At 41.3% G+C, this 25,816-nt stretch overlaps 1 protein-coding gene and 1 long non-coding RNA gene across 4 annotated transcripts in view; one reads left to right on the top strand and one right to left on the bottom strand.

Moving 5' to 3' along the window:
- ADAMTS9 (ADAM metallopeptidase with thrombospondin type 1 motif 9) overlaps nt 1-25,816 on the top strand; it is a 167,099-nt gene that overhangs the window by 90,270 nt on the left and 51,013 nt on the right. For 2 of the 3 annotated variants that reach the window (XM_060022844.1, XM_060022843.1), the window contains exon 29: nt 22,569-22,736. The exons of the other annotated variant lie outside the window; for it this stretch is intronic. In XM_060022844.1, the coding sequence (XP_059878827.1) occupies nt 22,569-22,736 (168 nt within the window). The remainder of the gene's footprint in view (nt 1-22,568; nt 22,737-25,816) is intronic. 3 annotated transcript variants of the gene reach the window in all.
- Nucleotides 5,338-8,343, bottom strand: LOC132431726 (uncharacterized). The gene is made up of 3 exons (XR_009520787.1): nt 8,213-8,343; nt 7,454-7,640; nt 5,338-5,517 (listed from the first exon to the last, which is right to left on the bottom strand). It is a non-coding gene; the product is annotated as an uncharacterized lncRNA (long non-coding RNA).

Below are 25,816 nucleotides of genomic sequence, written 5' to 3'. Positions count from 1 at the left end.
TGACTTGGTAATGTTTTATTTTTGAAATAAGGTTCTTACCACTGATTTGCCTATTGCACGCACACATCCCGTGACTAGAGGGATAAAGAGGAAAGAGAGCTGTCCAACTAGTGGGAAGTGGGTTCAAAAATCTGTAGCATTCTAGAGTGAGCTGCTTCCAGATGAAATCGAAAAGGTTGCTGGGCGATGTCACCCAGCCAAGATGGTCCTCCAGCCTTCCCTTTTGCATCGCCCCGTGTATCTGCTGGCTGATTGCCTTGGAGACCATGGTTCTCCTTAGGAGAAATTGCTTGTGTGAGTTTTTCATGCCAAAACCTAAATGTGTTCTCTGAGCCTTGCTTTAGGTGCTTTGGAATAATGCCTGTCGACCCGAATAATGAGAATTTATGAGCTCACGAAGGAACTGTGCTTTTGTTTCTGCCTGGCCAACTTATGAGTTTGTGTCTACCTCATTTTCATATTAAAGTTTGCAGCTTCTGTAGGTAGGAAGAGAAAACGTCTGACATCAGTATTTTATCACCTCACCACATCTATCTCTAGCAAAAATAAAGATTGTAAATATCACTACCATACTTTCCGAATACATTTTAAGCAGCCAAGCCTAGTATTATCTGAATATTTTGAGCAGTACAGATTTCTATGTGTTTATATAATAAAGCATATTTATTTTTTCCATGTTATTTAATTTTACGTACTATGTTTAAAAATCAGTGTTTATCAGCAGACTGTAAAGGCAAATAGGCTGTGTGCTTAGAAATGCATGTGTATGTTTCTTTTGGTTTTAAAGACACGTTTTAATTTTGTAAATCCCCTCCAACCTGTACCATCCTCTCCCAAATCTGAGTTAGCCAAGTGGCAAGCTTTATGTAATTGGATAGTGCAAAATGTGTATTTTAGGGCTTCCCTGGTGGCGCAGTGGTTGAGAGTCCGCCTGCCGATGCAGGGGACACGGGTTCGTGCCCCGGCCCGGGAAGATCCCACATGCCGCAGAGCGGCTAGGCCCGTGAGCCATGGCTGCTGAGCCTGCGCGTCCGGAGCCTGTGCTCCGCAACGGGAGAGGCCGCGACAGTGAGAGGCCCGCGTACTGCAAAAAAAAAAAAAAAAAAATGTGTATTTTAAAGGGATACTTTAAAAAATATTTCTGGATTGGAAATGATGCTTAGTGATATAAACAAAAACATACGAGGCCTAATATTTTGTTGTTTTTTTTTTCTTCTCTAATACTGTTGTCCTGATTCATTGAGTCTCACCTATGAAATATGAATACTCCATTTATTGAATTTGTAGATAATGCTAAGGCATAACCAGAAGACAAAACCAGTGATTAGGAGAAATGGTTCTGAATACGTCAGAGGAGCCAGGTACAGGAAAAAGCTCACCTAATGTGCATCAATTTGATCATACCTTATTCTTTGTGTTCAGATAACTATAAAAGACTTACAACATTTGTCAGTTTTGTTATTTGTTCACCTGAAATACATTTCAGAAGCATTTCTTATTAAAGAAAACATAACAGTAACTTGAAAGTTTTAAGAGAACCTGCACTTTTCAAAAAATGATAAATCATAAAGATGACCTCAGATCTTTGCTGGTTCCACTCCCCTGCTGAGCCTCCATTTTGCACTGTAGTTTGTTATGGTAACTGGGGGGGGAAAGGACCAAAATAAGGGAGTCCCTATATGCATTTGAGGGTTTTCTTATGAGGTGCTGAATAAGATAACTTCTCCAAAGCAGGTGATCGTAGCTAACGTTTACTGAGTATTTACTGTGTACCAAGCCAAGTTAAGCAAATCTGTGTCACATTTAGCCCCCGTGTTACCCTGTTGAGAGAGATGTTTTTATGAATCCATTTGACTGTGTGATAATCTACTTTAGCGATACAACTTCAATGTCAGTATACCTTTTTTTGTTTTTCTCCCCTGGGAGAAAGAAGGATTTATAACTTGTAGCCAGTAAGGAGAACACCAAGGATCTTTTCCAAAGCAGTGTCTCCCAGTGTCCTGTTTGTTTTGGTAGAAAGAAACAGCTCATGTTCAGAATGAATTTTTTAAACTCCTGCTTATATTCAATAAAAGGATATGCCTAAAACTCACACTCCATCTAGACTCAACATTATTTAGCTAATACTGGCATTGCCCCTTTGACTCCAGCAATAGAAAATCTAAATTTATAACTTTTAGTGGTAAATTCCCATAACCGGCAGCTATGAACACTTCAAACAACTGATTATGTTTAGGGAATGGCAAAACAGCTCTCTTTTTTATTTTAAAAATATCATAATAGCCAGATTCGGAGGATGATATAAAGATTTGGGCTATAAGGAATATCACATCAAATGTGTATGCATTTTTATATAAATATAAGATATTTTTTTCTTTACTAATGAAGACAGATCTTAAACATACTTCTAGTGTCTTTTAAGAAAGAAATAAGAAACACATTATTTGCCTCTATCAATATGGAGTATAAAAAATAAGATAGGTTTTTTTTTTTAATGAAAACATTATGACATATGAAATTACAAAGTTTATTTGAACTCAGGGTAGATTAAGACTCTATAAACCACTCATCTCACATGTGCTCCAAAAAAGCAAAACACTGGCCTGCATCTGTTTCGTTGGAGATAAAACTTAGCTGGACTTTTTTTTTTTTCCCTCCGTATTTACAGTGATTGTACGCCTATCAGAGATTCTGTTCCTGCTTTCTGACAGCTGATATTTCTTGATAGCTTGACAGATTTCTGTTTTTACAGTCTTAAAAAGTCCAAAGGTGGGGATGGGGGAAGGGTAGGAGAGACGTTAGACCCTGAGAAGGAGTGAAGGTCCTCCCCCCGACTCAGGTCAGCGAGTTGCCCTTTTGGAATGGACAGGAATGGAAACTTTGGAATGTGGAGTGGGAGGTAGAGGCTGAGTCCAAGTCTAATTGGCTGGGAGGGAATCCTGATTATTAAAGGCAGTTGAGGAAGATTTATGAGGAGGGCGTAAAAGACTGTGGGTCATTCCTTTTTAAAAAAAAAATCATTCATTTTTCAGCGAATACTTGTTATGGGCCTACGGGGGGGCTAGTCTGTTCTGCATGCTAAGGATACAGCAGTGAACAGTCAGAGCTATTCATCCTAGTGGGGAAACAGAAAATTTGAACACATATAGAACTGACAATTTTTTCCTGGAAGCCTCACTACAACCATAAAAATACAAATTGCTATTAGAATATATATATATATCTTCATGTTGCTAATGATCTTTGTTCAACCGATATAAATTATTGATCTCGTCTTTCCTTTTAAATGTGCAGTTGCTCAATAATTTTCAGTGATAAATGCCCTCTCGCTGATGGCATGGAACCTTTCAAAACCTCCTGTCAGGAAATACGCTTCTGTTCACCTTTACGTAAGAACCCAAACATGAGTTCAGGGGTCTGAGAGCCAGGGTAAGTGGAAGGCCTGGCTTTCTGCCTCTCCCCTCTGGGGTCCTCAGCCTCCACACCAGCGTGGGAAGTTGTGGCTGAGAGTACATTTCCCCCTTTGTGATTTAATAGGTGCCAATAAAAAGATCTGGAAGGTGTGGATTGCCACATCACCATCTTTGTTCTTGCTGTTGTTCATTTTCATGGATTGTTTTAATCACTGCAACATCCCTTTCCAGAAATTTATAAAATAGGAACTTGGCAGCCAAAAGAGTGTACAGGAAGTAGTATGGAAAAGAATCAATGGAGGCTGAACCTACAAAGCCACCATTCTTAGCCAGGCCTGCATCCCCTTTCTCTTATTAGAATGAGGTTATGCCTTGGCCAGAGCAGTCCAATAACTTTCCACAATGTTGGAAATGTTCTCTATCTTTCCTTTCCAATATGGAAGCCACTAGCCACATGTGGCTAATATTAAGCACTTATTATGTGGCCAAGTACAACAGGATTTTGCATTTTAAATTGTACTTAACTTAATTACTCTAAATATAAACAGCCACCTGTGCCTGGTGGCTACCGTATTAGACAGGGCAACCTCAGGCAATTAGCAATTAATATTCAACTAGCCAAGGGATCCGTAAACTTATAAAAATAAATTGGGGAGAAAAGCCCTATGTCAGCATGTAATGGGCCCCTATGTAGGATGCCCTTGCATCTAATATGTACCATCCTCTTGTCATTCTGTTTTGCACCCTTGTTTAGGAACACTTTAGTGGGTGTTCCCTGACAGCTGGGCATTGAAAAAGTAGCACAGGGAGATCAGCTCGGTGCTTTGTGACCACCTAGAGGGGTGGGATAAGGAGGGTGTGAGGGAGACGCAAGAGGGAGGGGATATGGAGATATATGTAAACGTATAGCTGATTCACTTTGTTATACAGCAGAAACTAACACAACAATGTAAAGCAATTATACTCCAATAAAGATGTTAAAAAAAAGAAAAATACAATGGTCAAACCTAAAAAAAAAAAAAAAAAAAAGAGGCTTTTAGAACCAGCTGTCTTTAGAGTAGTAACTCCAGGGCCTCCACATAAAAGCAGCTGTTAAAACAAACTCTCCTCTTTTGCATCTCAGAGTTCAAGTTCATCATGGCAGTAAGTTCAGTTAAGGAGAAAGAATGTTTATGTGTTCTGTGGGTCGAAAGGGCAAGGTGTAATGATGCTTTTTAGGAGAGGGCAAAAATGGACAACGCCAGGTGGCCACCTTGTAGAAGCTTGAATTCCAAGAGACCATTCCCTCTTTGAAGGAGAAGTTTCAAGAAGGCAACTTTCATATTCCCTGAGCCCTGTAGGTAAAGGTTGAGTAGATTAGGTTTATGGAGCTGTCTCAAAGACACTTCAGAAGAATCAGAGTTGAGACTGTGTCTCCTCCATCACTAAAATTGCCGTCATTTAACTTTGCCTCCCCAGTGTTAAGAAAACCGTTACGGATTGTTTCGGGTTCATACCCTGTACTGATGCACTCAGAAATTAAAATGTATGTAACGACATTGGCTGCAAATTGGCTGATGATGTCATCAGTTCTCTTTTCTAGCGACCAGACAGAGTTGTGGGGTTTTTTTGCCCCTTTAGGGTGACATCTGAATTAAACTATAAACCGTTCAGGTGGTCTGTTTTTAGAAGCCCTTTTTCGTTTATTATCCTCACTCTTAGGTTGCCTATGTACTAAAATAGGAAATAAGTCAAATAAGTCTCTCTAAGCCACCTTCTTCTGAAGTATCTCAGAAAGTAGATGAATGGATTGCTTCAGTTATCTGCAGAAGAGCTGTTTCCCCTCAGTTTTATACAGTGCATTTCATCCCATAATTATTGTGACAGCTTTGAGTTTTTATTATAACGATCACTTACATTTTGGAACATTTATTTTCTGCTAGAAGTTATGTAAAGCAATTCACTCACATTATCAAATTTAATCTCTTCTACTTGATGAGCTTAGCGCCGTCAGATAAATTAGCTAGTTGGTTCTAGGTCAGACTGTGGCTGAACCAGGTTCTGAGCTTGGTAACCAAGATATGATCTCCTCATCTTGCTGTTTAGTTGGTGAAGTGGTGAAAAGCTGTGGAAAGAGGATGTATACAATTTAAGACTTTCTGTTTTTCCAGATTGTAAGTGCTTGAAACATTCTGGAATTATTGAGCCATTTACAGATTTTTCTCAGAGCTCTAAAGGGATGAATATGAGAAAATTGTTTTTCTTAAAATTAAACCAGGTAAAGAGCAAGATTGGGGCTTTCTAGAAGACTTGGGGGGGGGAACGCATGAAGTATTTATTAAGCACACATTAAGTGATATTTCTGACATTTTAATATACAAAGAGAAATAGAATAACTGGAGGTAATAAATGTAAGTGTTTTCTTTGTTCAGTAGATATATAGGTAATCAGCATGAGAAATTAGATTTTGGTCAAGCCAGTTAGGGGATTTGTAGATGTTTGTACGATTAGGTTTATTGTAGAATGTGATATGCTGTCGCACTACAAGTGAGTTATGAAAAATGATGAAATTAAAATTTATTAAAAAGTGATCTCACACTAATAACTGTCTGCTTGAAATAAAACACATTAAATGCATTGAGGTATCTTCCATACTCTTTCTTGAGCTAAAACTAAGCTACAGGAGTTGAACTCTTCAGGCAATGCTAAGGCTTATTCCTTCCCATTGGTGGGACAGTCAACCACTGTGAGTTCTGCCCTTCATTCACCTCGTTCTTTGCCCCTCGTTCGCCCAAATACTGATGTATTCCTCCATCCATGTGGCAAGTGCATGTTAAGATGTGGTTATGGTTTGGGAGGTGTGTAAGATGAAGTGAGGGAAGAGATGACATTAAAAAAAACGAAACAAAACGTGGTTTTGCTCCCTTTTTCTAACTAGAACAAAGGAAGAAATGTAGACATAGCCACCACGTTTCAAGTGAAAATCCTTTTAAGCGAATCATTTACTGAATTGCCCCAAACTTGAATTTCCTTTGGGCTGTAGACGCCCACTGCCCAAGCTTGGTGCCGTACACACAGTAGGCATACTGTCAACAATATTGAAATGAATGAATGAATGAGTGAATGAATGAATGAATGAACTGCTCAGAAGCTGATATCCTTATTGCACTGGCCTAAACTATGGAAATAAAGAGCTAACTTGCAGGAGGGAATCATAAAAAGAAACACACAGGTTTGGATGCTGGTGGTGTATCAGTAGTGATTTCCTGACTTGGAGAGTTGCATGGTAGTTATGTGGGAAAGTGTCCTTGATGTGGGGAAGTTAGAGTTTGAGAGATGATGGGACATTATGTCCGCAAGTTTTTCAGGAAAAGGAAAAATAATAATGGCATATATGTGTATATTTAGGGAGGATGAAGGAGGGAGCAAATGTGGTGAAATGTTGACGGTTAGGGAATCTGAATAAGGGGCAGAGGGAGTTCTTTGTGATGTTCTTACGATTTTTCTTTAAGTTTGAAATTTTTCAAAATAAGTTATTTCTTTTTTAATGCTTAAAGAAACGTAAATATGTTCAGAGTGTGTATTTTACTTCACAAGGAAGCAGAGAGTAGGTCTGGATTTATTTCAGGGCTTTAAAAATTCTGACACATTTTAGGAAGCTGTTTTTAATCTCAGATTTGCATTGTAACATCATAATAAAAGTGGGTGCTCTAGTCCGAGCTCAGCGTAAACAGCATCTTTCCTAGTTTTTCATTGGCTTTTTTCTCATGAACTTCTTCTTCCTCCTCCCCCCCTACCTCCCTCTGCCCCTCCCACCCAGGCAGCTAAAATGCAAGGGTCTCTGGGAATGGTGTGGTTTTTTGCTCCCCTTTTCCCAGGGAAATCCAGACTTTCATTGCCGGTCTTGCTAGTAAATACTTGGCCAAATGCAGACTCCCCTTTTTTAATCCATTGCTCCCCAGTCAAAGCCCAGAATCCTTTGAGAGCTAAAGAACTTTTCCACAAATATGTGCTGTTTGTTTTCCTTGTGTTCCTAAAAAGCCCTCACCCAACCAACTCACCTATTCCTGCATTGCGGTTGGCACTTTCTTAGTGAAATCATGATTTCCTCCTTGGTTGTCTCTTAATCAGCTGTGAAGCATCTGGGAACTGCTTAGCAGTGACAGGTCACAACTGTGATGTCAGGGAGGAAGTGCTGTCCAGAAGAGCCTGTTTGTTTCATTGTAGTTGCGATCTTCATTGCTGTGCCTGGGAATTGATTTTACGTTGTACACGTCACGTTCTCTAAGACCAGGGATTCCCAACCCTTTTAGCCTAGGATTTTCACCCTGTGAATGTTCAGTGGGCCCTTTACCACCTCCCATCCAAAAGAAAGCTCTGTGTGCCCTGCCCCCCACCAAATGAATTAAAATCAATTCAGTTTTGAGAGCTTGTTGAAGGACTTTCTGAAAACCTTGGGATTATTCAGGGTTCTCAATATGGACATTGGGTAATGTCTGGAGACATCATTGGTTGTCATAAATGGGTTTGGGGGGGAGGGGCGGGTATTACTGGCATCTGATGAAGAGATGCCAGGGATGTTACCAAGCATCCTATAGTGCACAGCATGGTCCCCATAGGAGAGAGAGGACTCATGATCAGAAGTCAAGGCTGAAGTCACAGTTGCAAGCCCTGTGGAATGACCGTGGTTAGCTATCAGAAAACACTTCTTTCTGGAGAGTCAGATTTTCCATCAAGTAGTATGTGGAATCCTAGGAAGCCAGCAAGGTGAAAGATTTTCAAGAATGAACTGAAAATAGGAGGTTTCAAAGTTGTCTCACCAGACTATGAATTTGCAAACCAACGAGCAGTATCATTCAATCTTTTCTGGAGCCAGGAGGGGAAGTTGTTGATGTGTACAGATGTGCGCAGTGTGGTCCATAGACATTCCACATGGCAACCTTGGCAGGGGTCACTAACTTTGGATAGAAAGGCATAAATGAGGATGGGAATTTCTATGAAAACAAGCGTTATTCCAACATGTTCATACTTTTGGATTGCATGAACTGATAGCACTGATAGTATAGAGATGATAGATAGATAGGTGGATATCAATAGATATCGATAGACAGCACTTACCTCATTCATGGTAGAATTTGCACATGTGTCATGCACTAACTATATCTAGGAATTGGTTTCAGAGTTGAATATTTAGGAGTTTTTGGGGGGGAGTACTTTTATAAAAGCATAATTAATCCCAGTGAGCATTTTTATCTGGGAAGTTAGGACACCAGTTTCTTACTAGAGACCGAGACAGTGGTACAGAAAGTGTTCCATGACTTGTGAATAGATCTGAAACAGGGTTTCCCAGCCTCGGCACTATTGACATTTGGGACCAGGTACTTCTTTGTTGTGGGGTGTTGTTCTGGGCATCCTCGGATGTTTGGCAGCATCCTTAGCTTCTACCCGCTAGAATGCCAGTAGCATATCCTCTTGGTTGTGATAACCAAAAATGTCTTCCGACATTGGCAAACGTCCTCTGGGGGCAATATCATCTCTCCCTCGTGGTTCAGTGAGTGTCTTACAGCAGAACTTTCCTTTCCATATTCTCATAGGCATTACGTAGGTATAGTCTACAGCATTTCCCAAATTTGTTTGATTCCAAATTCCTTTTTTTTTTTTTTTTTAAGTCAGAGAAGTCTTAGAGGTTTTAAAATTGTTCTCTTCCTCCTCTCAGGGAAGGTAAATCATTATGTTGTAGAGACCACCAGGTTTTCACAGTTATTTTCCCACCAGTTGTTTTTTTTTTAATCTAGCTGATCACCTTTTTCAGATATGTGGCTGGCTGGCCAGATACCTGGCTTTTCAATACATGAGCTTCCCAGGGAAGGAAGTTTCTGAAATTCTACCCCTTCATACCTCTCCTTTCCCACTTTTCAAATCTCTTCTGCTTTAGCAGATGGCAATTGCTATATATTTGCCAACCTCAGACCCCCCTGCCACACAGACACACGTATTTATGATCAGAATGGCAGGTGCAACTCCGAGATCCGTGGCACAGAGAACATTTTAGATGATCCATCTCCTGGCCCTAGAAGGAAAATCAATCTCAATTCTTCTTCTTCAAAAAGGTCACCAGTGATGACCATAAACTCTAATAGTGACTCCAAATCTTTGAGACTGGAGAAGAAATCTATTGGTAGAGGAAAGGCAAGCAAAATGAACCCAGACACTGTCATGAACCTCAGAAGTTTTATGGTAGGACCTAAACTCCAAAGAAATATTGGATTCTTCCCACAATGTTTAAACTTTATTGGATAAAAGACTGGAAATTCTTATAAAAAGAAAGACATACACGTTGGAGCTCAATGTAGAAAGAGACTTTGGTTTCCCATAAGACAAATGAGTGCTACCTTGCAGAAGTAATTGGAACCTTAAATTACCAATGGACTAACTATGTCAAAAGCTCTTTCAAATTAGAAATGGAGTTTTGCCTTTTACCTAATTATAACCTTACCAGTTATTCTGGGCTATGAGACGATACAGCCACTAATGAAATCTTACTTCTCTGAATGAATGTGTTTCTCCACATCCCAGTCACCAACTGATGACCAGTGGTCTTACATGTCTTGATGTGGCACATAAAAGTGCCTGTCTGGGGCTTCCCTGGTGGCGCAGTGATTGAGAGTCCACCTGCCGATGCAGGGGACATGGGTTCGTGTCCCAGTCCGGGAGGATCCCACATGCCGCGGAGCAGCTGGGCCCGTGAGTCATGGCCGCTGAGCCTGCACGTCCGGAGCCTGTGCTCCGCAACGGGAGAGGCCACAACAGTGAGAGGCCCACGTACTGCAAAAAAAAAAAAAAAAAAAAAGTGCCTGTCTGCAGTAGGCCAGATGGATTTGACCAGAAGTGGAGAAAGAATAACAAAAGGCCCACATTTACGGATCATCTTCTGTGAGCCAAGCTTTGGGCCTAGTGCCTTGTAAGCATTATTGCAAACCCTCATATAATCCTTACAAAATGGTCCCTATTGTGTCCATTTTGCAGGTAGGAAAAGTGAGCTCCACGCAGGCTAAGCAAGTGTCCCAGCATCCTACAATCAGTCATTTTTGGATCCAGACCCGACTGACTCTCAAGCTTCATGCTTTCCCACTCCCTCTCTGGAAGGGCTTTCAAAACTTCTAGAAATACTGATTTTGATTTGTGACACATCCAAAAATAGGCTCTTGCCCTGGTGGAAACCAGTTTAGCTCTCCTCTGCTTTTTAAAAGCCATTGAAACTGAGTCTTTGGGGTCTGAATTTTTGAATAGGCCCTTTTAACACTTCACTGGATTTTGAATGGTTTTCAAAGGAACTCAGAAATTGGACTTGGTCACCCAACACTCTCAGACCAGAGCTCTGAAAAGGGTTGGTTTTCCCCTGCACATTTATAGCATGCTAGAACAATGTGAATTAGCACATCTGTAACGAAAGATCTGCTGAACTAAGAAAACTAGATATATCTGAATGTGGCCTAATCCTATTATTTGGGTAATAACCACCTCACTTAGTAGGGAGGCTTGTGGTGGCCAGCTTGTAGAGAGTATACAGGAGATCAAATTCAATCTACGGTTACAAAGTCTCAGGCTTGATGTTGGTCTTGTAATCCTGAATACCCTATACTCTGAGAACATTTTTCTAAATGAAAGGGAACTTAAAAAAAATCAGACTCAAACTTAGACACATTATTTTGGAACAGATGGTATAAGTCTTTAGTTTGTTTTGTTTTGCTTTGCTTTGCTTTGCTTTTAGATGTTTCCAGCCAGAATGGAGATAGACAGTATCTGGCCTAGATAGAACCCATTCTGGTCTGTTACATTTCTTTGTAGTCTATTTTCAGTCTGTATATCTACATTTTTTCCATCTGGCGAAAGTGTCAATCTAAGGTGACATCTTTGGGAAGGAGAAACAACATTTTGTGACCCTAAGCGTATATGGTGGTCCCAGTGGCTGTTAGCCAAGCTTTCAGTGTTAGCCTTGCCTGTGCAGGACAGTGTGGTCTTCTGAGTTCCCAGCTTCCAACCCTTGCTGTCCATTATCTTACATCATATTCTCAGATAACGTTCCTCTTAGATGTCTCCTGTGCAGTATTCAGTTCTGTAACTATGAATTAAATATTAAACCACAAGAGTGCTTAGCCAGTTTTAGATTGAATAGACACAGGCGATAGGAGAGAGCACGAGTTATTTATTTGGACCCTACCAATGAACTGAGCATTGTGTAGAATGTTTGCTTCATCCTTCAAAATTCTTGTGAGGTAAGTGGCTCTAGGCTCTATTAGATACTATTCATTCACGCATGCGTTTGTGTGATCCCTAAGTATTCAAGTGTTTGCTATAAACTAGGCACTGCTCTGAGTACTGGGGAGATATAGCAGTGAACAAAACAGACAAAAATCCTTGAACTCATCAAGCTTACATTCTAGTGGGGGGGGGAGATAACCTATAAATCACAAATAAAACAGAAGTTGAAATATGTATTGTGAAAGGAAGTGAATGGTGCCATGGATAAAAATAAATTAAAGAAGAGAGAAAATAGCATGGAAGAGAAGGTGGGAACTGCAACTTTAAGGCCAGGCAAGTCTCCAATGAAAGGTGACATTTGAGCCGAGATCCGGGAAAATACAAAAGTAAGCTATGTGGATACCCAGGAGAAGAGTATTTCAGGTGAAGACCTGGAGATGGGAGTATGCCAGGCATATCTTGGCAGTCGCGAGGCCAAGGTGGCTGGAATAGAGGGGGTGTGGATGGTAGGGTATGAAATTAGAGATGAAATTGATGGAAGGGAACATGGAAGTTGATCGTGGGAGAGGGAGAGAAAAGGACCATTGGAGGGATTTTTGCTTACACTTAGTGAGGTAGGAAGCCATTGAGGGGGAGAGTTGAGTAGAAACGTGGATTTGTTTTAAAAGAATGAGTCTGGCTTCTGAATTTAGGGGAAGCTATAGGAGGAACAAAGATAGAAACAGGGAGAACATTAGAAGCCGTTGGAGTAACTCAGATGAGAGTGCTCAGTGGAAGTGGTGAGAAGTGGTAGGATTCTTTTTTTTTTTTGGATTCTTTTGGTTTTTAAAAATATTTATTTAGGCTGCGCCAAGTATTAGTGGCGGCTTCGTCGCAGCACATGAGCTCCTTAGTTGCGGCATGCGAGCTCTTAGTTGCGGCATGTGAACTCTTAGTTACGTCATGCATGTGAGATCTAGTTCCCTGACCAGGGATCGAACCCAGGCCCCCTGCATTGGGAGTGCGGAGTCCAACCACTGGATCACCAGGGAAGTCCCAAGAAGTGGTAGGATTCTGACATATTTTTAAGATAATGCCAAAGGATTCACTCCAAGTTTAGATATGGGATACAAGAGAAAGGAGTTGGAATGACTCCAAATTTTGTGCAGTGGACAAGTGGATGGATAGTTTCCATTGATTGAAATGAAGATAATAGGAAGATCAGGACGTCCGTTTTAGACATGTTAGGTTTAAGATGCTTACTCACCATCATCTCATACCTGGTTAAGCATCTTGCATAAGATCACAAAGGAATAGATAGCAGTGGTCACAGCAGGTCTGATTGATTCCAAAACTGAATTCATAACTACCACGTGCTTGTGCCTCAACCCTTGGATTTTCATTAGAATAAATCTCAAGAGTAGTGCAGGAATCATTTAAATTTCACAGAAAACCATCAACCATGATGTTAGCCACTTGTATGCCCAGTCTTCCATGTTGTGAGCCACTTACATTTTAGCTGGGTTTTATTTCTTCTCATCTCATCCTTTCATAGCGGTACTTTTGAGCCTTTTCTTTAGCAAAAGGTAAGCAGGAGGAGGAGACAAGGAAAGCCACAAAGGACTTGACTAGCGCATATTGATAGTAACTTGGTCTTATCTGAAGTACCAGTAGAGCATTGCAAAGTTGGAGGAGGAACATCTCATTCAATAACGGTTAAGATGACCTTTTTCCCTCTCACCGAGGTATATTTCTCTGATTACAGACTCAGATAGGTATGCATATTTCCATTCTGGGGTGGCATTAATATCTACCCAAAAGCAAATTCATTGCATGAACTACTTTCCCCCAATAGTTGTAAATTTTTCAGTGTAAGACACTTAACATACTGGCAGATAAAGATGTTCCTTTCACACGAAACTGATGCAGGAATGGCCAGACAGGCAGAGAAAGCAAGACTGGAAGAGGCAATTAAATGAACCCTGCCCTAGTGTCTTTTAAATGACTGAAAGCTCTTTGGAAGGAGGAAGAAACTCAAGGACTGGACATTGGTTGGGTGCATGAAAGTCCAGAGACAGCCTGCCTGCATTGCTTTTTTACAGAAACATTCCCAAAGGTGACTTTAGCTTCCCAGGTCTGTCCCTGGCTGTCTGGGACAGTAGCTCAAGTCATGAGTGGGTCTACCTAAGGGCTGTCATCTTCTAGCAGAATGACATCTCCAGGTAGCCTTGAATCCTCCAGCCTGGGCCCTTACAGTCCACCTTCAGAGCACCAAGAAGCGTGGGGTTCTTGTTCCCACCAGCCATAACTTTTCCATCACTCACTCACTCAGACTCTTCTGCACCCACCTTTGAAACAGCTGAGAATAAAGGATGCTGGAACAAAAACCTCACCCATTACCCTTCCCATCTTCCAGTCTGCCTTCAGAAATACTTCTGTGGCTAGCACAGGGTGTGGGTCCCGGTACCATCTTCACCTCTTTCCTGAAAAATGCCAATATCGTGATTTGGCTGAAGTTGGGTTACACAGAATCATCACTTCTAACTTGAAAGGGAAAAGAAGCCTTACAAAACGCACTGTGCTTGGGAATGGGGAATCAGAGGGCATGTTAGTGGTAACAGAGCCTGATGACATAATATACCTCAAATCCCTGAGGGCACCATTGGATGTGTCCGCTCTAGAAATCACCACGTGTGGCTTCTGCGAATTTTCTTGGTTTTTGTTTCTATCTTGATGGGGAGAAAAACTAACATTTACACTCCTGCAGAATAAGAAGAACCCCAATTTGGGTTTCGCAAGTTCCATAGCTAATTTCATAGGCTACTGTATTTCATGTTAAAATGTATTTCCCACCTCTAATAAGAAGTTGTTATGTTATGAGGCCGCAGGCTGTATGGCTGGAGAGCCTGGTACCTCATAATTCTTGCGGGGTGATGGGAGGTGGCGGTCATGAGCATCTCTCACTGCCTCCCCTTCTGTTCGTGGCCCTGCCATCTCCCTTGCGAGGTATATGCAAGGCCGCCTACTTGGATATAGTATTGACAGGAGGCTTCAAGCGTGCTCCAAGAGTTGACGTGTGAACCTTAGTTCCCTTTCTCCCACAGTCTTAGACCTTTGTAGCACTGCAAAGGCTGGGCGTACTGGGGGGTAATGGGGCTGGAAGGATGGCCCGATGCCCCATCCAGCTGTGATGACCGTGATTCCTACATCCGCTTTCTTCCTTGGTGTTCCCTGCCAATCTCATGCTTTCTCAGCTCCTTTTCATGGTAATAAGTGCCGTGGTGGTCCTGGACACGAACGGCCATCAGGCAGGCCTGTCAACACTGGCTTAACGCCCTCAAGTCACAGCCCTTGTTTCCTGGCCAAGCTTTCTCTCCTTCCTCCTCGGTCCTTTTGGATCCCTGATGCCCCTGTTCAGAGCCATTCTTGTATTGTGAGAAGCCCTATAAAAATTTCCCTAAACGTGTTCACATCTCCAATGAGCAGATACACTTTCCGACAAAGGACTCTTAGCGCTGCCACAGCTGAGCTGAACCGAGCAGGGAAGTGAGTGAATGTGTGTTTGGTAATGGATATCACTGATGTGGACTGTATGCTTCAGGACATTGAAAGAAACAACATAACAAAAAAACAAACGGGAAACACAAGGAGTTTTTGAGATAATAAGCGTGAGCAGGAAGTGATGGAGTGAAAAAGAGATGTGGCTTTCAGATATGGTGCCTTTCTTTTTCTTGTCTGTCTGTCTTCTCTGGTTAGAAGAGACCATATTAATAAGTAATAGTCTATGAGAGTGAAAAGGGCGCTGCAGAAGAAGAGGAATCATCAACATTTATGTCTGCTCTGGGGATTTCTCTGTGACCTTTAGAAAGAAGAGCTCTTCACCCATTCATAAGAAGGGAGATTTTGCTAGACTGAGTTCCTCGTTCACCCAGCAGTGCCTGTATTAGAATGTTAATTTTAGACTCCATGAGTAAACATATATTTTTTAAAATACTCACCTTTTAAACTGCATGTTAGGAGATACTTTTAAAGAGTCCACTGAGTAGAAGTAGTAGTAGCAGGAACAGTGAACGTGTATTGATTTTTACACTGTCGGGCCAAAGCACCAAGAGCTCTGTAAGCATCATCTCATCTAATTGTAAGGCAGCCCTGTTGCGTACGCATAGTGCTGTTATCCCCATTTTACAGAGAACAGATCTGAGCTGAGAGTAACTTGCTCCAAATGGCACTGTGGTAAAATGGCAGATAGCACTGTAACGTTGGTCTGTCTGACTCCAAAACCTGTGCCTCGAAGGGCTACATTTTAGAGCAAGGTGAAGACACACACCCATGTGGTGAGCTGTGGAACCCCGTGCACAGCCACCCCGTGGAATTTGTTTTTAGTTGGTACCTTAGAAGAAGAGGTGGTGACACCCATGCTTGTTCATATTGGCGTTGGTAATTCCTCAAAGCCAGAGGCGCAGAATCTACACCTGCCTTGGCTGGCCCCAGCTCATCCTGCTAGCTCTATGTGATCATGACTGAGTTGGAGTGGAAGGAATCAGGATGCCTGGTTAGCTGTGGTTCCCAAGCAACACACAGAGCGCCAGAATCTGGTCACAAATCCCCAGCGCAAAGGGCACCAAATGGCGTTCCTTGCTAGGTACAGGAGCTCCTAGTCATAAGCCTACGTCTGTTCCTTCTTTACTGTGTGACAGTGAGCATGACGTGTCTCCTTTTCCGTAGCACTGAATTTGTAAACTAAATACATGGACTGAATAAAAATATATATAAAATATGCTGAGATGACCTATAGCTCAGAGATTTGAGAGCTTAATCCCTGGTGGATCGGCAGGCCAAAATTTACAACCTGTAACCTTCCATTCATGACCACGCAAAGCGCCGTTCACCAGTGAATAGAGATGATCGTTCACCATGTGGCATCAGGCTGAATGCCAAGGGTGAATCAACCTTGACAGATGGCCAAGAGAAAACCAGAGTGTGGCTTTGGGCAAAGAGAAATGTGGCTCTTTATTTATATTTATATTATTGTACATGATGGTGTATTTACTTTTCATAGCGTCTTTCTTCCCAGGGTGTTAAAGAGTTTGTGAAGAAAGTATTAAAGTCAGAAATAGGTTGGATAACCATCCTCTTCCTGAGAGACTGAGGAGTCACAGAGGTCTCTAAAGTAGTCTTAAGGGACATTTCTTTAAAGTCCTAGATTTCTGTTATCACCATGGGTAAGCAGGGGTGAGCAGCCTGTTTTCTTAACCAAGCCGTCTCTTCAGTATAACTTAGGGAAGAAAATGGCGGTTCTGGAAAAACACATGCTCTATGTGAAGGCTAACGCTGCTTGCTTCCTGGCTCTGTGACCCTGGGCAAGTGAGGTCACCTCTTTAATCCTCAGTCTCCTTATTTGTAAAGAGGAATCCTAATAGTGCCTGAGCCACAAGGTTGCTGTAGGGATTAAATAGGAGAAGCCAGTAGCCTTCAGCTTATGGTCCCACTCATAGTAAGCGCTCATGGTGTGATTTCTAATAGCTCTGCTCCAACTGAAAGAGTGCCTTTGGGGTGGCCTCTTTGAATTTGAATAACTGCCAAATCAGTTCAGCATTAGCACTGGGGGTCAGATTGCAGGTGGTTCTTTCTTGAAACCTTTAGGAAAACATGACATTTGGTTTATAGTACACTTCTATGATGGCTATAGCTTTCATGTATTCATTCATTCCCATAAATATTTGCTCAGTGCCTACAGTGTGGAAAGCAGTAATAAACATATGTGGATTGCAGCTACTATCTTTTTTCTATGTGACGAGCCCACATGGTTTTCCAGGTCTTGCACTGAGCAGATTTGAAACTTTGATCCCTAAGTCTATATCTCTGCACTCAACATTCTTCCCCCCGCCCCCGGTGGAACAGTGGGTACAGGCTGGAATCCCTCTGCCTTTTCTGATTGTGTGATGTTCATGCGATACTCGCTTCACTTGTCATTATAACTGGCAAAGGCAGTTCTGAACCATGGGCATGAGCATTGCCTCCTTTTTGATATCATACTTTCCAGATGAGGTCTGCCTTTATGTTTCTTAAACAAAGTCAAAATGAGAGTAGAATCAAGAGCTTGTTGAAAAGAAAAAGAAAAGAAAGAAGAGCTTGTTGTTATGAAAAGACACACTTCATTTTTTAGATGAAGTGATTTAGATGTTTTTTTCATATTTTATAGAATCACAGGGGAAAGGCCTTGAATAATAATTAGTACAGTCTCCTGTCTCACAACTGAACTCTGCCCACCAGTCTCAGAGTGATGGTTAAACCTGATTGTCAAAAATCTTTAGATTTTCAGAGTCTTGGCTTATCTTGGTAATGGATTCTAGTATATGACCTTTCTCTTGGCTTCTCAATTCTTACTCCTAACCTGCTGTCAACCAATCCTCTGGTTGGAAATGTGGACTAGTTGATCAACATCCTCCATAAGACATTTCATATAAACAGAATCTTATGTATAAAGATCACTTGGAAATAGGAATCACGCAGACACACTCAACTGTGCCCACTCTGCTGGGACTGTCCTCCTAGACCATCTATTAACCCTTACGTATAAGCATCTGCTACGACTCAGGCAGTCCTGGCCCACATCCCATCCACTCTGGTGCTTCCTCTGAGCCCCAGCATCATCTAGCCCCATCGAGAAGCTTCCTTCTAGCCAGATTCTGTGTGCATCCCTGACCTAAGCCCTCCCCTTCCTATTCCTTCTTGGTTCCTCATGGCGTCCTTACCAATTCCGTGTGGTCCTCCCATCTGTATTTGGATGTCCAGGTTCTCAGCAGCCTCGGCAATGCTGGAGATCTCATTCTTTCTAGGTCTTCACCCCTTCTCATCCAAGCAGACACACTGGGGTTGTTTGCTGGCTTCTTGGCAACAGAGACCCAGCCCCTCAGTATAAGTGAAAGAACCGATGCAGGACAACCCTAATGCCAGGGACAGCACACCAGGAACAGTGAGATACAAATCCACACCACATCCAGAGCTACCTCTAGAGAGGGAGCCAGTTCTGTTTCCACCAGATGTGTTGAAATGCAAGGATTTTAAACTCTTAGACCTTCGTCTAAAAAGTAAAGACAGCATCTGAACAAAGCTCCACATTAAACATTGCCTTTGAATGACCTCGCAGAAACAAAAGCCCAGGCATTTGAGATACTGACCTTGGTGTTTCTATGTAACAAGCAGAGATTACTTTGTTTGAGAGTGTTGCCCAAAGTTGGGGGGAAATCATTCTCTTAAACAAGTTGGATTGTTTCCCCAGAGGAAAAAGTCAGAGTCCTACTGGCAAACTAGGAGATTATTTTGGCTGTAAATATAAGGAATTAAATATTCCGCAGAGCAAGAACCCTCAGATATGTAGCCAATAAATAATATGTACTAGGTGACACTCTAAATTTAACTATTATAATCTGTGATGCACATTGATGCAAAAGTCACTGCCTGGGAAAGGACTGGAAAAAAATCAGATGGAAATTTCCCTCAGAATTGAAGAGCTGACACCTGTGTTGGATTATCAAGATGATAACTTCTTTATGAGATCATAATAGACCCACTAATAAACCTGTTAGATAGGAAAATTTCCACAAGCAGCTGCTTTTCTTCATTGGTAAGTTAGAAAGCATGAAATGAAAAGTGTTTGCTATCAGAGTAGATATCTTGTGAATTTCCTTATCGCTTTTCGATCTTAATTTGAGGCAAATAATATGTGTAGTATTGCATCCTGTTTTCCAAGTCAGTTCTATTGAAGTTCCCAAATGAGAAAACCACACGTAGGAATGGGTGGGATGCAGCTAATCCAGATATTGAAAAGATCTTTAAGGCTTCATATTTCGTATCAACTTCATCTGTCTTCATTTCATGGGCAATAGATGTTGGTGGCACCAGTGGTGCCCCTCGGATGAATTATTATCAGTGATGTTGTTGATAACTTAATTATTTTCATTGTGCTGTTATGTTCCCAACAGACATCTAGCCACTTGGATTGGAGTCATGTGGGAAGAGATATATACATACAAAGCATTTTGGTTATGCCATTTTGAAAACACCATGTCTCCAGTAATAGTATCTGTCTCTATGGTTATTGGAATGATTAAATGAGATAATGTATATAAAGTCTTAGAGCAGTGACTGGCACCCAATAAGTGGGAGAAAGCTGTGCCTTTTCTAATTCTGCCTCTGTAGATTGCTCCCTACTTTTCGGTTATCTCTTCCAGCGACCACTAAATGGGATTTGTTTCATTTGTGTATTCAACATTTACTGAGCACCTACTAAGTTCCAAGAATTATGCAAAGTGCTGGAGTATAGTGATGAACAAAACTTCCGTAATCCCTGCCCTCATGGAACTGACAGATCAATGGGTAGATTACTAAATCAGCATTTCCACCAATTCTCTTTCTCCCCTCCGTACTAAGGGACAGCTTGTCTGGACTGTTTGTATATTGAAATGATGATCCTTCAAGGTAGACTTGCTTTAAGTTGACCCATGTTCATCTGATTAATAAGACAACTATGTCTATTTCTTCACCATAATCAAGCACATTACCACCCATGAATCCATATCCTTTAAGTTCAGCTCATTTCCTACGAAGTAATATATTCTTGACTCCCAATGCAGTTTTTCCCATCTGTATTCATGTCATCACTGTCTATCCAGTTGCCCATACCAGAAACCCAGGAGACCTTCCCTCCTGGGAGGGGAGATCTGCCCTCTCCCCTACACCCCACAGCTGATCCATCAGGAATTATCATTTCTACTTCAAAAAATGCGTCTTCAATTCACCAACTTCCTTCACCCCTCCACTCTGCACCCTAATCTATGCCACCATCACCTCTTGCTTGGACAAATGCATTAGCTTCCTGAGCAGTTTTCTTGTTTCCACTTATGCTGTATTTCCACTCATTGCCTAGCCGGTAGTCAAAGTAGAATTTTTGAAAGAAAAATCAGACTGTGTCTTATCCCAACTTAAATCTCCTCAGTGATTTTCCCTCTCGTGGAGAATGAAATATATTATTATGACCTATGAGCTCTGCATGGTCTGGCCCCAGGGAATGCCTCAGGGAGCCCTCTTGCAACCACTCCAGCTTGTTTTCTTCAGAGTACTCATCTCAGTTAGCATGTATATATTTATTTTTGTCATCACTTGATTAATGCTGGCCTCCCTCACTGGTCCGTAAACTCCATGAGGGCTGGAATTATATCAGTTTTACTTATCACTGTACTCCCAGCACTTTGCGTAACGTATGAAACTTAGTAGGTGCTCAATAAATGTTTGCTGAATAAACAAGTGATCTCACCTCAGATTCTAACTGTGCCTTTATTTTTTGGTGGAAGTAACATTTTTAAATATTAAAATAGTCACTGGTAACAGGGATTATCTGTGTGTAAGTCATTAGACAATTGGTTTATAGGTATACTTCTTGGAGGTTCATTCTAAAAGCCTTCTCGAATTATAGCCCAAAGCCTTTATATATATCAAAACACTGTACGTTGAAGGATGGATATTTTTGTTTTGGTGTAGATATCTAAATTCAGCTCTTTCCTTCCACACTGTATACTCTATTAAGAGTGCCAGAATGACTACTCCAAATCATAATACTCACAAGATGAGAGCTCAAAACAACGTTTCCATCTCCTAAAGTTAAAAGTTATAGCCAAACATATTAATATACATATTTTAAATTTCTCTAGCAGCTGCTATTGGAATTTTTATAATGGTTTATGTTTACTAGAAAAACGCGTCTGACACATTTACGAATGGGAGCACTTTGAGCTTGCTTGGTAATAGTGTTTGGATTTATGTTAGGCTACATGTTTTACATGGTGCTATTTACCTATTAGGCATAAAAGGGTACTCTGGCCATTTAAGTTAACAAAATCACAGAGTTAGCAGGGGAATTAGAAACATTGAGTAGAAGGAAATGGCACTTGAAATCTATTTTTGTTGTGTTTTCACATTTTGCTCTTCATTGTTAAGCCCATTTCCCTCTGACATGTAAGGACATTATATTGGGAAATAATGTGTCTTGAAAACGGGAGCCAGTAAGCTTATGATCCAAGTGGTAATGACTTCTGTAATCGCTAATGAGGCAATGGACGTTGAATATCTCAGCAGACTCATGGGGGCCAGCCTCTTGCCTATTCCACAAGAAGCTGTCATATCAAATTTTTGTCCTGACGCCATGAGCCCTTTGATTCCTAAACCTTTCTGAGAAACCTACTCTGAAATCAAAGTCAAGTTTCTTAGATGTGGTCAGACAAGGTCACATTAAAACAGTTCAGTGAACCTGCAGATCAAAGTTGAAAGGTAATGCCTCCCTCCCAAACTTGGCACTGACCCACCTGCTAGCTTACCTTTCAGTTTCTAACATGCCTTTTTCACCTCCTTTCCAATGGACTGGGAAAATGAGAGCTTCTCCTCTGAAAAATGGTAGAAGAGTTTCCTTAAATCAGTTCACTAGGAAATGGGACACAGCTGAATTTGGAAACACACCTTTATCCAAAAGAGTGAATTGTGAGGTAGTTTGTTGAAGAAATGTCTTGATCAGCGATTGCATGAAGTGAGATGTCTGAAAGGAATCCTAACTAATTCATAGTAGGACTTCTGTAAATCAGAATTTCATGGTAATTTCAGGTTCGTGGGCTTCATTTTTGGCCTAAATTACCAGGATTTACCCTCGTTCTTGAGTGACCCAAGATACTAAACAGGATTCCTGCTGTCATGCTGTCCACATGGTTTTCTCCATTGCTGCCTTCCTTCCGTGTTGAGCCTTGAGGTGTTATCCAAAATGGCACTGCAAAAGGGGGGAGTGGTGACTCTCGTTAGGCATGATCGTAACATCTCACGACACAGGTTTTTATCAAATTCCTTGTGATTTAAAAAAAAAAACAACCTTGCCATTGCTTTATATTTCAGTGTTCTGTCTCTTGTGGTCGAGGGCATAAACAACGAAATGTTTACTGCATGGCAAAAGATGGAAGTCATTTAGAAAGTGATTACTGTAAACACCTTGCTAAGCCAAATGGGCACAGAAAGTGCCGAGGAGGAAGATGCCCCAAGTGGAAGGCTGGCGCGTGGAGTCAGGTGAGCAACGCTTCTCCTCTCGTGACTGCTTCCTTACCTTCGGCCACACGGCTGACACCCGTGTGCTGGCTTGTTTCCCTGCGCGGTTTTGGTTTTTCAGAGGGGAGCTTGGGGACAGGGAGGGAAACAGCTTTATGTCGCCAGCTGTGGGACCTTGGGCAAGGGGCTTCAGCCCTTGGCACTTTGGATACCATCTACAGTAGGACAGTTGTGAGGGTTGTGAGGATTAAGCGGTGGTAGATGTAGATGTCAGCCGTCTAGGACGGAGTAGCCCCTCAATCCTTCGCTGATGGCATTTTTATTACTGTTTACCACTTAAAAAACCACTAATTCAGATTCTAGTAAGGTTGACTCTGTTACCTGGCAGGAATTGAGTCTGAATTTACCTTTGAGGTTCTTAAAGGAAAGGCTGTCAATATAAAGTATTCGAGAATACTTCTCTGCCTGTTAGCTTGTATACAATAGAGGTGGGGGACAGATGGGGAAGTTCTCTGTCATTTCCTAGCTCTGCAACCTTGGGTGATTTGTTTGACCTTGCCGAGCTGACTTCATATAGCTCTTATGAGGATTTAAAGCAGTAATGAATGCCATGTACCTAGCTCTGGGGTCTTAAATGTAATAAGATCTCAGAAGTAATATTTTTTTTACTTGGATGAGTGTGATGTGTGTATATCCAATGGGGAAGGAGAGTAAGTACCCAAGAAACTGACTACAGTTAGACTCTACTAATTCTAAACCTTTGGTAACCTAGTCAGGAACTGGGTGGGAGAGTTTCCCTATTGAATTCAGGAGGGAATTTGAGAAGCTTCTGTTTACCTATAAACAATTGAGGGGTGAACAAAAGTCACTCATATCTGGCCCTTAAAGTAGATCTTGTCACTCCACACTTGTCCATTTCCTCAGCTTGGTTGAGGTGCTTACTTAAAAGTAATAAGACCCAATTTCTTTTCACATATTCTGTATTCAGTGTGGCCTTTCTCTCCATTAATTTGATTCAGGAAGGTTTTACTGAATTTGTAGCTCTCCTATGCAGTGGAGATGTATGAAGGTACTCCGGAGAATCAATAGAAAACTAGGTTCGAGGTTAGCAGCCTCTAGAATTGATGCTTTCAGGGCCTGGTTCTTGATTCCTGATACCCCAAAGAAGCTTTGCACAGGTGTGTTAGCATGAGGAGGAATTGAGAATCCTCCATTTGAACATGAGTAATAGAAAATTCTTCTAGAAACGTGAATTTTTCTTAAATGCCCTGAGCTGCCATCATCGTCTCCCATACCTCACAGTCTTATTCTCTTCACAGAGAAATAAAACATGGCCTGCATCACTCCCCAGCAGGGGAGCCTCATCCCTCAATGCTTTTATCATGATGATCATGTTTTGTTTTTATTTTTGTTTTAACCATCAAAGCATCTGTGCCCAGCCAGAGCTAACTCCTCCTCTGGCTTCCTTAAGGGACCAGATTTCTAGGCAGTATTTCATACTGGTCATCCTTAATGGTTCGTCTTAAGTGACTAGTGTCATCTGTAACTTCCAGCCCTTTTTATTTTGGGAGCTATTCAATGCATGTAAAAGCCTACAGCTAACCTTATTTAAGATACCACACTAATTAGCTTGTCCTCTTGCACACTTTCATGCTCTGTTACTTTTCTTTATGTCCCTTGGACATATCTACTATTTGCATCTTGTCCTGAATATTAAGTTGAGAGTATGTAAATGGTATTCATTATAAAGGCCAATTCATTCAATAAAAGGATGATTAAAAGAATCTTTCACTCTTTATTGGTAAACACAGAGTGAGTTTTACTCTAGTATCCTGTGATCTTGATGCAAAGTCTAAAATTGTTCACAAAGCTGCGATGATTAGGTTTGAACCCTTGGGGTTTTTTCAAACATAAGGTAATAGGATTATCGGAATCCCTCCCCAGAAAAGACCCGCACCTGTTCAAAAGGATTGCTTAGAAAAGTCTAGTTACCTTTGTGGAAAATGCAAGTAAACAGAGTTATGTAATGATCTGTGGCCAACTTTCTAATGCTCTGATTCAATTTATAGAAATGAATTATAAAAGCAGGCAAGACAAGATGCTGCATGGGTAAAATCCAATTTGTGCAATTTAGAAGCATACCTGAGAATAATCAGACCCAGAGTTTGATGGAGAAAGACAGTCTGCATGATTAAAGGTTATTGGTTTACTAATGATCCCATAGTAAACAGAAATATCCCTAAGGCAGTAACATAAAGCAAGAATAACGATTATTCATTTGCAACAATATTTAGCAAGTTTTATGTCTGGTGGTTCTGTTTTCTGCTGGTAGCTAGTCATCTCATCTTCAAGGTAGGGAGAATAATTATTCTAGTCATCTCATCTTCAAGGTAGGGAGAATAATTATTGCAATTTCTCATCATGTCAAAATGTGTGACGATAACAAGGCATATAGAATATTGGGATAGGAAACTAGTATAGCCTTGCTAATCTTCTTTGTCTCTCCCTCAGAATTGGTGTTTTGAGGTTTAAAGCGGAATGTTTCACTTTTACATCTTTTGAAAATCTGGAATGTGTCAAGGACATTTTTCCAAAAAAAGAATAGCTTTTATTGGAAAACATCCTCAATAAAGTTTGAAAGCATTTTTTTTCAAAAGGTCATGTTCAGTTTGTTTACATGATTTTGATCGAGAGCTGAGGGATGAAATTTTCAGACGCAATCAGCATCCATTTCTTGATTCAGCTTGATAAATGTGAAGGCTTTGTAGTCACATGATTCAAAAGCATTGGGGTTTCCGTGGTGGCGCAGTGGTTGAGAGTCCGCCTGCCGATGCAGGGGATACGGGTTCGTGCCCCAGTCCGCGAAGATCCCACGTGCCGCGGAGCGGCTGGGCCCGTGAGCCATGTCCGCTGAGCCTGCGCATCCGGAGCCTGTGCTCCGCAACGGGAGAGGCCGCAACAGTGAGAGGCCCGCGTACCGCAAAAAAAAAAAAAAAAAATAGAATTCCAGAATAAAAAATTTTTAATGTGTCCTGTTCCTATAGAAAGGCTTTTCAAACAAATGAAGATTAGGACTAAACAATAAATCATCAGAGTAGAAT

This window comes from Delphinus delphis, chromosome 10 (assembly GCF_949987515.2).
Source record: "Delphinus delphis chromosome 10, mDelDel1.2, whole genome shotgun sequence".
Classification (NCBI taxonomy): domain Eukaryota; kingdom Metazoa; phylum Chordata; class Mammalia; order Artiodactyla; family Delphinidae; genus Delphinus; species Delphinus delphis.
Note: the sequence above shows the minus strand (reverse complement) of the source record. Positions and strands in the feature narration are given on the sequence as shown.